At 34.5% G+C, this 11,334-nt stretch overlaps 1 protein-coding gene across 4 annotated transcripts in view; it reads left to right on the top strand.

The window, feature by feature from the left end:
• The window catches only part of URI1 (URI1 prefoldin like chaperone), an 80,718-nt gene that overhangs the window by 55,487 nt on the left and 13,897 nt on the right, over positions 1-11,334 (top strand). Inside the window, exon 1 of one of the 4 annotated variants that reach the window (XM_035287433.3) lies at positions 747-980. The exons of the other annotated variants lie outside the window; for them this stretch is intronic. Coding sequence (XP_035143324.2) covers positions 896-980 — 85 coding nt within the window. The 5' untranslated portion in view covers positions 747-895. Of the gene's footprint in view, positions 1-746; positions 981-11,334 lie in introns of those variants that run through there. 4 annotated transcript variants of the gene reach the window in all.

Raw genomic sequence — 11,334 nt, forward strand, 5'->3', positions numbered from 1 at the left:
TGTCTCGTTTCTCCAATACTATGTTGAAAATACTGTTCTTTCTCCATCGAAATGACTTTGCACCTTTGTCAAAAATGAATTGACTACAAGACCATCTTACATCCCCCACTGGAATGGCTATAATGAAAAAGACAGTAACTCTTATTGGTGAGCATATGAAAAAGTTGGAACCCTCATTCATTGCTGGTAGGACTGTAAACTGGGTAAGCCACTTTGGAAAACAGTTTGGAATTTTTCAGCAAGTTAAACATTGTGTCTTACTTTGACTCAGGAGTTCCATCTAGATAGTATTCTACGCGAGTGAAATAAAAACATGTCCACAAAAACTTGTACGTGACTGTTAAGAGCAGCACTATTTATAAAAGCTGAAACATGGAAACAACCCAAATGTCTATCAGCTAAGGAATGGTGGGTACGTGTCATAAATACATGCAGTGGAATGTTGCTGGGCAGTAAAAAGACGTGTACCTTGAAAACATTATAGTAAAAGAAGCCAGTCCTAGGAAGGTGTGGGAGAGAATGGAGAGTGACTGCTGAAGAAGATATGGAGATATTTTAGGGACTGAAAATATAAAAATATAGATTTTGGTGATGGTTGTACAACCCTGTGAATATACGAAAACTGTCAAATTGTACTTTTTGGATGGGTGAATTACACGGTATGTGAGCTGTTAAAAAAACGAATGAATCGGCCATTTTGTGTAGTTCTGTTTTTGGACCATCATTTCTGTTTCTTTATCAATGTGTCTGTCTCTTTACTGATGCCACTCTGTTTTGATTATGTAGCATTATAGTGTTCCTTAAACTTGGTGGTACAAATGCTCTAATTTGTTCTTTCCAAATTGTTTTGGCTGTTCTACCCCCTTTGCCTTTCCATTTTAGAAACCACTTGTTTATGTTTACAAAAACTCCTGGTGGGATTTTGATTGGAATTACGCTAAATCAATACATCAATTTGGGGAGAATTGACGTCTTAACTAGTAAGTCTTCTAGTTTGTAAATACTTCCAGCCTGCAAATGTAGCCTATCTCTGTATTTAGGACTTCTTTCATTATCTTTGTAGTTTTTGAGCCTGCAGATCATAAGCATTTTGTTAGATTTATATCTAAGTGTTTCACTTTTTGTGGAGTTATTGAAAATGGTGATATTTAAAGGTTTTGTTTTTCAAGTATTTCTAGTATATAGAAATGCTTGTTTTAAAAAAGAACTGACATTGTATCCTGAATCCATACTGAACACATTTGTTAGTTCTCTCAACTTTTTTGGGGTAGATTTCATGGGATTTTCTATATAGGCAATCATGCCTTTTGTACATAGCTCCGGTTTTTTTTTTTTCTTTAATTCCTTTCCAATGTGTATACACTTTCTTTTTCTTGCCTTACTTCCTTGGCTAGGACTTGCAGTATAATATCAGAGTGGCAGGAGTAGGTAGGCATCTTTGTCTTAAAATTGATCTTCTGGGGAAAACATTTGGTATTTTGCTGTCAAGTGTGGTGTTAGCTGTAGGTTTTTAAAAAATTAATGCTCTTATCAGTTTAGGGAACTTTCTGCTTGGTTCTAATTTGTGGATTTTTGAAATGAATTAGATGTTGAATTTTGTCAAATGTATTTTCTGGGTCTGTTGATATGATCTTGTAGTTTTTCTTCTGTATCTGTTAATGTGGTAGATTATATTGATTGATTTTTCTTCCCTGGATGAACCAGATTTGGTCATGATGTATTTATTAATTACTTTCATATATTACTGGATTTGATTTGCTAGTACTTTGTTAGGCTCATTGATTTGGGAAGTGTTTCTTCCTCTTGTGTTTTCTGGAAGATATGGCATAGAATTGGTGTCAGTTCTTTACATGTTTGACAGAATTTGCCAGTAAAACTGTCTAGGCCTGAGAGTTCTTTTTCGGAAGACTTTAACTACAAATTCAAATTTTTCAATAGATATAGGACTATTGAGATTATTTTTCTCTTGAGAGAGCTTTGGTAATTTGTGGTTTTCAAGGAGGGGCTCTGTTTCACCTAAAGTGTTTAATTTGTGTATCTAAGAGTTGTTCACTGTATTACTTTCACGTTTCTTCTAAATGTGTTGGGGGTAATAGCCTCTATTTTGATTTTGTTAATTCTGATTTTAATCCTTCTCTCTTTCTTGGTCTTTCTGGCTAGGTGGAGTGGTGCTCAAATGGGCAGTGTTGATTTTATGCCCCAGGGAAACTTTTGGTTGTCACAGTGGGGGTGATGGGTGCTGTTGATATTTAGTGAATGGATGGAAGCCAGCAATGTTGCTCATCATCCTGTGGCAGTTGACACAGCCCCTAACAATAAAAAATTATCCATGAAGGCTGAGAAAGCCTGATACAGGGCTTCTGCATTTTATTGATGTGTTAATCCCAGCTTTTGGTTTTATTGACTATTTCTGTTTTCTTAAAAATGTTCTTACTTATGCTCGTTCTGGGTTTATTTCATCTTCCTTTTCTAGTTTCTAATATAAGCATTTATTTTGATGCTATAATTTTCACTCCAAGTACTGTTTTAGCATTATACTACACATTTTGACATGTTGCATTTTCATTTTCAGTACAATAGATTTCCTAATGTCCTGTGAGACTTTCTGTTTGATTTATTAATTAGAACAAGGAGGGGCAAACTATGGCCTTGGGGTCACATCCAGCCCTCACCTGGTTTTATGTGGCCATAAGTTAATGGTTTTGTATGTATTTAAGGGTTTGTAAGAAAAGGTGGGGGGAAGAATAATAATATATGACAGACCAAATGTGGCCCACAAAACCTAAAATAAGTTACCTTTTGGTTCTTTAAAGTTTATTAATCCCTGACTCAGAAATACATCCTTTAATTTCTAAGTGTTTGGAGAGTTTCCAGGTATCTTTTTGTTAATGATTTCTGGTTTAATTCATTATAGTCAGGGGGTATATCTTTGTATGCTTTTAATTATTTTACATTTGTTAAGATTAGTTTTGTGATTCAAGATATGGTCTTTCTTGCTGGGTGTTTATGTACTTGAAAGGAATGTCTATTTTACTGTTGTTGGTTAAGGCATTCTATAAATGTCATTTATATCCATTTGTTGATGGTGTGTTTCAGTTCTGTATTCTTGCAGATTTTCTGTTTACTTGTTCTATTGATTATTGAATGAAGAGTGGAGTCTACAGCTATAATTGTAGTTATCCCCATTTCTTCTTATGGTTCTACCATTTTTTTCTTTGTCTATTTTGCGCTTTATTGTTAGGGACATACATATTTGAGATCATCGTATCTTCTTGCTGAATTGCCCGTTTAACCTTAGGTAATATTTTTTTAATCCCTGGTAACTTTCTTTGCTCAGAAGCCTACTTTATCTGATATTAATAGAGATTTTCTTGTTTAATATTTGCACGATGTATATTTTTTCAACTCTTTTACTTTTATGCTAACTATATCATATTTAAAGTGGGTTTCCTTTTTTTTTTTGAGACAGAGTCTTGCTCTATCACCTAGGCTGAAGTGCAGTGGCACGATCTTGACTCACGGCGACATTCACCTCCCAGGTTTAAGCGATTCTCCTGTTTCAGCCTCTCAAGTAGCTGGGATTACAGGCACACACCACTACGCCCAGCTAATTTTTGTATTTTTAGTAGAGATGGGGTTCTGCTGTGTTGGCCATGCTGGTCTTGAACTCCTGACCTCAAGTGATCTGCCCACCTCGACTTCCCAAAGTGCTAGGATTACAGGAGTGAGCACCTGCACCTGGCCTAAAGTAGATTTCTTATAGGCAGCATGGTTCTTTGCTTTTTAATTTATTCTGATAGTTTCAGTCTTTTAATTGTTATATTTAGACCATTTACATCTAATGTAATATGTTTAGATTTAGGTTTGGCATTCTCCTCCCCATCCCCCTGTTTTTATTCCTCTTTTTTGCCTTTCTTGTCCTCTTTTAAATTATTTAATATTTTTAGTAGCGTTGCTAAAATATTTTCATATTAAAATATTAATGTTTTTAGTATCTTTTACTCTGTTGCTGAAATAGGAACTTCTTAAAGTATTTTTAATGTAACAAATTAGGTATTAATATATTTTACATGAACTTAAAAGTTTTACTCTAAGTACTTGCTTTGGGGTTTGCTGAATTCATTTTTAAGTTTGAGAGCAGTTTTTTCTTTAGAAAAGAGTGTCTTCAATGAGCCTAAGTGAAGAGTCCAGGATTTAAAACCAGGGTTGAATCAGAGGTTTCTAAAGTATAGACATCTTTTTGGTAATTTTGTTTCTGCTTATCTCTGTAATCTACTTTGAACACATACAGAATGACTTGAAATTCTAGTATCCAAGCACCACGTCTTAGAATTTTTGGCTGTCAGGACAGGCATTTGGCCATGTTTCTAAAGTAATGTAGTGATTAATGTTAAACAATTTTACTGATAGGGTGATCTTAATAGATTTTCCTCACAAAGATAATGTTGGAAGAATTATTTTACCATGTGTCTTTTGTTCAGAGTTGTATCTGATACATTTGTTTTATCTTATTTTTACTTTTGTCTTCAAAAATGCGTATTTAGTCTTCATTTTTGCGATAAAGTTATTTTTACGTTTTAATGGAATGGTGGACACAAAGAGATAAGATCCTGAACTAGGGTAATGGCCTGTAGGCTTAAAGAAGAGATCAGAAGCAGGAAGAATTTCTGAGCCGGTTAAGACTTGGCAGTTGAGGGGAAGCATTGGATGGTTCATCTGTGTTACAGCACATGTCAGAATTTTCTTTTTTTTTTTTAAGGATGAACATATTTTGTTATTTTATATACTGTATTTTGTTTATTCATGTACATATTAATGAATACATGGGTTGTTTCCTTTGTCAATAATGCTGCTATGAATAGAGGTGTAATGATACTTAGTTCCCTGCTTAAATTATTTGGGGTATATATCTGAAAGTGGAATTACTAGGTCATATGGAAATTCTATTTTTTTTTCCAAGTCAGGGTCTTACTCTGTTACCCAGGCTGGAGTGCAGTGGTGTGATCTTGGCTCACAGCAGCCTCCACCTTCCAGGTTCAAGAGATTCTCCTGCCTCAGCCTCCCAAGTAGCTGGGACTACAGGCATGTGCCACTATGCCTGGATATTTTTGTGTTTTTAGTAGAGACAGGGTTTCACCTTGTTGGCCTTGAACTCTTGACCTCAGGTGATTCATTCGCCTCCATCTCCCACAGTGCTGGGTTTACAGGCGAGAGCCACTACACTCGGCCTTTTGTTTTATTTTATAAGGAACCTCCATTCTGTTTTTCATAGCAACTGTAACATTTTATATTTTCACCACCAAAATACAAGGGATCAGGTTTTCCCACATTCTTGTCAACACTTGTTACCATATTTTTTATATATATATATTTTTTGGTCTGTGTGTGGTACCACATTATTTTGATCAGGGTAGCTTTGTAATAAATTTTGAAACAGAAAGATGAGACTTCCAACTTAGTTTTTCTTTTTCAAGATTGTTTAGGTTATTGGGGACTCTTGAGACTCTGTGTGAAGTTTAGAATGGGCTTTTCTGTTTTTGCAAAAAAAATTTGGATTTTTCTAGGAGTTGCACTGAGTCTATAGGTTGCCATGGGTAGTATTGACATCCTGATCATTAAACATATTAACTCCATGAACACAGGATATCTTGATTAGATTTATTTAAGAGTTTAGTCTTTTTGGTTCTAGTTTAAATGGATTGCTTATAAATTTTTTTTTTAGATTGTTCATTGTTAGTGCATACAAATGCAACGGATTTTTATGTGTTGATTTTGCATGCTGCAACTTTGCTGAATTTTAAAAATTAGCTTTACAAGGGGGTGTGTGTGTGTGTGTGTGTGTGCATTCTTTAGGGTTTTCTTTATTTAGGTTTGATACATTCTTTCTAAGATTGTATCATCTGTTGGTAGTAGAGATATAACTTCTTTCTTTCCAATTTGGAGGCTTTTTATTTCTTTTTCCTGCTTAGTTGCTCTAGCTAGTACTTCTAGTATGGTGTTGGAATAGATATGTTGATAGTGAGTGTCCTTGTCTTATTCCCAGTCTTAGGGGTGAGATTCACAGTCTTTCATCATAGAGTGTGATGTCAGCATGGGGTTTTTATATATGGCCTTTATTATGTTATGGACGTTCCCTTCTATTTATAGTTTACTGAGTGTTTTTTGTCATGAAAGGGTGTTGCATTTTATCGAAGACTTTTTTGGATTAAATTAAGATTATCTTTTTCTCTTCATTCTGCTAATGTAGTATATCACACTGATTTTTATAACCCATCCTTGCATTCCAGGGTGTGAGGGAGATCACTCTTGGTCATGATATATAATTCTTTTAATATGCTACTGTATTTAGTTTGCCAGTATTTTGTTGAGGATTTTTGTATGTATATTCATAAGCGAAACTAACCTATAGTTTTCATATTTTTAGCTGGCTTCATAGAATGTTTTCCCTCCCTTTTCATTTTTAGAAGAGTTTGAGAAGGATTAGTGTTAATTCTTGGTAGAATTCATTTCTGAAGCTATCTCTTCTTGGACTTTTCTTCATTGGGAAGTTTTTGATTACTGATTCAATATATTACTTGTTACAAGTCTATTCAGATTTCAGTTCTGCTAGTTTGTGTTTTTCTAGGGATTTGTCTGTTTTTTCTAGGTTTTCCAACTTGTTGGCAATTAGTTGTTTATACTACTTTTGTATAATCCCATTACTTTCTGTAATATTAGTTTTTATTATTTCACTTTTGTGTGTGATTTTAGTAATTTAAATCTCTTTTTTTTAGACAGTCTTGGTAAAGATTCATCAATTTTGTTGATGTTTTAAAAAACTAACCTTTGGTTGCATTAATTTTTCTTCACTTCTAAAAAATTTGCCATTTTATTTATGATCCTCTAATCTTTGTTATTTCTTTCTTCTATTAGCTTTGGGTTCCGTTTACTCTTTTTTTTTTCCAGTTTCTTAAAGTGTACAGTTAAGTTACTGATTTGAAGTATTTCTTTTTTTTTTTTGATGTAGGTTTTACAGCTATAAATTTCTTTCTTAGCATTGCTTTGCTGCATGCCATAAATTTTCGTTGAGTTTTCATTTTGTTGGTCTCAGAATAGTGTCTTTTTTCTTGTGAGACAGAGTCTCACTCACTCTGTTGCCTGGGCTGGAGTGCAGTGGTGTGATACGGGCTCACTGTAACCTCCATGTCCCCAGTTCAAGGGGTTCGTCTGCCTCAGCCTCCCAAGTTGCTGGGACTACAGGCGTGGGCTACCGAGCCTGGCCAATTTTTGTATTTTTAGTAGAGTCGGTATTTTGCCATGTTGTCCAGCTGGTCTTGAATTCCTAAGCGATCAGCCTGCCTCGGCCTCGTGAAATGCTGGGAGCCACTGTGTCCAGCCATATTTTTAAATTACTTTATGATTTCTTTTTTGACCCATTGACAGATTGTTTTGTGAAATTTTCACATTTATGACTTTATCTAGTTTTCCTTCTGTTAATGATTTTTAATATTACTGAACATTCTGAATAGAAAAGATACTTTATATGATTTCAATCTTGTTAAGTATTTTGAGACTTGTCTTGTGGCCTCTCATCTGCCCTACCTGGTGACTGTTCCATGTTTCCATGTTTCCCTTAGAATGTGTGTATTCTCCTGTTGTTGGGTGGAGGTTACTATGTATGTTAGGTCTAATTGGTCTTTAGTCATGTTCATTTTCATTATTTCCTTCTGGCCATTCTATGTCTTATTGAAAAGGGGATATTCAGGTCTCCAGCTATTATGGTGAAATAATTTCTGCCTTCAGTTCTGTACATTTTTGCTTTGTACATTTTGAGCTCTGTTGTTTGGTATGTATATATTTATAATTGTTCTATCTTGGTAGATTGACCCTTTTATCAGTATGGAATGTCCTTTGCTTCTTGTAATTTTTTTTTTTTTAACTTAAAGTCTATTTTGTCTGATACTACGATAGCTACTTCATTTCCTTTTTGGTTGCTGTTTGTATGCAATATATTTTTCATGCCTTCACTTTCAACCTATTTGTGTCCTTAGATCTACAAATGAGTCTCTTGTAGATATTATATAATTTGGTCCTTTTTAAAAACAATTGGGCCAGGCACGGTGGCTCACGCCTATAATCCCAGCACTTTGGGAGGCAAGGCAGGTGGATCACGAGGTTAAGAGATCGAGACCATCCTGGTCAACATGGTGAAACCCCGTCTCTACTAAAAATACAAAAATTAGCTGGGTATGGTGGCGTGTGCCTGTAATCCCAGCTACTCAGGAGGCTGAGGCAGGAGAATTGCCTGAACCCAGGAGGTGGAGGTTGCGGTAAGCAGAGATCGCGCCATTGCACTCCAGCCTGGGTAACAAGAGCAAAACTCTGTCTCAAAAAAAAAAAAAAAATTGATTCTGTCAATTTGTGTTTTCTGAATGAGAAGTTTAATCTGTTAACATGTATAGTAATTACTGTTGGGGGAAGGACTTCTGCTATTTTGTTATTTTCTGCATACTTTATAGCTTTTTTTGACTCATTTCTTTATGACTGGCTTCCTTTGGATTTGGATTTTTTTTTAAAGAGTGAATGATTTTGATTTCCTTTTCACTTCTTTTTAAAGTATTTTATAGGTATTTTCTTTGCGGTTACCATGGCGATTACAGAGAACATTCTAAGGTTATAAAATGCATCTTGAATTTATACCAACTTCAATTGCTTACAAAGGCTTTATTTCTGTTCAACTCCTTCACCTTCCCTTTATATTATGTTACAAGTTACATCTTTGTACATTGTGTCTCCATTAATACAGATTTACAGTAATTTGTATTCATTTTTCTTTAGAACATAGCAAAGAAAAAAGTGGAGTTACAAACCAAAATGACAATAATACTTACTTTTGTCTGTGTGTTTACCTTTATCAGATATCTGTATCTTCATGTAGCTTTGAGTTACTGTCCTTTTATTTCTGCCCGAAGAGCTTCCTTTAGCATTTCTTGTATTGCAGGTCTAATGGTAAGGAATGCCCTCAACTTTTATCTGGAAATGTCTTAATTTCCCTTCATTTTTAAAAGACTGTTATTTTGCTGAACATAGAATTCTTGGCTGAAATATTTTGTTTCTCTCTCAGCACTTTAAATATATGTCATTTGGAGCCTTCTGTGCTTCAGGGTTTCTGCTGAGAAATCTGATACTCTCATTAAAGATTCTTTGTATGTGATGAGTTGTTTTTTTCTTGATACTTTCAAGATTCTCTCTTTGTTGCTATTATTGAGTAGTTTGATTATAGCGTGTCTTGGTGTGGGTCTGGCTTTATCCTACTTGGATTTAGTTGAGCTTCTTGGATTTGTGGATATACATACCTTATCAAGCAATGTGTGTACTCTTGAGTATCTTCAATAAGGCATTTCAAAATACAAATTTGTGATTTTAGTTTATCTTTATAATAGATGTATATCGCTTTAAACAACCACATATCATCCTAAGACATTATTTTTAAAAAGTAGCAGCATTCACTTACCCCTTTTGGCTCACAGTTCGTGTTCCCCAGTTGTAATTACTTTCCATTTTTGGCTATTTTTATTCTGCTCTTTTTATTCATATTTTCCAGTGGTCGGCATATTCTATTCTTTTTTTACTTGTTTTTTCAATTTGTATTATTAACTACCTGCCTACAATTTAAGAGGACCATTTAGTGTTTTTACATGTTCTTTCTGTCTCGGCTTCTCTAATCTTTTTACTGTAGTATCACAGTTTTTGTTCTGTCAGTCAGTATTCATGCTTAGATGTTACGTAATTCAATTTTGTTGTATAGGCTTTTACTTGAATTTAACTGCTTTTTTATGGCATAGTTTTTCTGTGTGTCTATCATTAATTCAGTCAAACACTTTGTTAAGACATTTTACTGCTGGAGTCTTTCATTGTCTTGCTTCAATTTCGACTGGCTTCTATCTTGATCAAAGGAAGGCTGTCTTCCTAGTGTCTTCTTACCATGTTTTTGCCTTTTATTTAATTCTTGTTTTCTGCTTCTCAAAGCGCTACCTTTTCAGGTTCTATTTATTTTGTTGGAATATTGCTTTGAGTAACTTTTGGGAAGGTACTCGGAGATGCTAATTTGGAATTTTATGTATCTGAATATCTCTTATTCTCCTTATGCTCCTGCTTGTTATTGTTAACTAGACTGTTTAGAATTCTAGGTCTCAAGTAATTGTTGCCCTCAGAATTTTGGATACATTATTCTGTACCTAATTGTTGGCTTTGGAAAACCTTGATGCTGCCATCTTTTTCCTTGTATGTAACTTGTTTTTTTGAATGCTTTGAGATTCCTTTTTGGTCTTTCTCATGATCTGGAATACTACAGTGGTGCACCTTGATGCCTTGCTATATGGATCCTTTAAAATTTGTTGGCTAGTGCTTAGGGGACCTTTTATAAGTGGAGACGTAAGTCCTACAGCCCTGAGAAATTTATATTATTACTTTGAAAATTTCCTTTTCTTGTTGCCTGTTTGTCTTTGTTGTAATTTTTGAAGTGATTTTTTTCTACATAATTTTTAAAATCATGTATTGTTTTTAAAATTTTTCTGTACATTTCTTCATTTCTAGAAGCACTTTTATTTTTGGTTCTTTGAATGTCTCTTTGTTATAGCATCCTGTTTTGTTTCATGGATGGAAGGTCTTTTTCTTTTCTTAAAGGAGTATTTAGTTTTTCTTTTAAAGTTTTAGTTTTCTTCTTTAAACATTTCCTCCATGTTTCTTTTTTCTCCCCCTTTTCTCTCACTTTTTTTTTTGTCTCTAGCATTAATGTTCAAGAATTTTTTCAAAGGTCTGGTGATCTTTGCCTAACTGTTTATACTTGAGTTGAATTCTGTCAGGAAGTTCTGTGTGCATAGGCAAGGTTTGTGGACTGATAGGTTTTTCTTTGTAGGGAGTTAAGGTCGCAAGCTGATTTTTTTTTTTTTATTTGAGCAATCTTTAAATATCAGCAAATTTGAGAAAAGAGTCTCCTAGTCTTCATCTAGTGTTCTGAGAACCAGGCTGGGAGTCTCAAAGTTCAGTATGATCACTTGGAATTATCCTCCTGGTTTCACTAAGACATTTTCTGTTCTCTTCCTACTTCATTCCTGTTCTCTATCATCCCTGAAAACCACTCTAAGCTATGAATCTTTAGTTTAAGCAGAAAAGGAGAAATCTTTTTGTGGGGTTGAGGTTTGGGGATTTGTTCTTTTCAAACTTTTATCTAGATCTTTGCTTTAAGTTCACCTTTCCTTCAGAAATACTCCCAAGTGAATTGCGTTTTCCAGGTCTGATATCCCAGATTGACTTGCAGTAACCTTTCCCTGCCACAGTTAGGTTCCAACTTTT

The sequence above is a fragment of the Callithrix jacchus genome, chromosome 22 (genome assembly GCF_049354715.1).
Source record: "Callithrix jacchus isolate 240 chromosome 22, calJac240_pri, whole genome shotgun sequence".
NCBI lineage: Eukaryota > Metazoa > Chordata > Mammalia > Primates > Cebidae > Callithrix > Callithrix jacchus.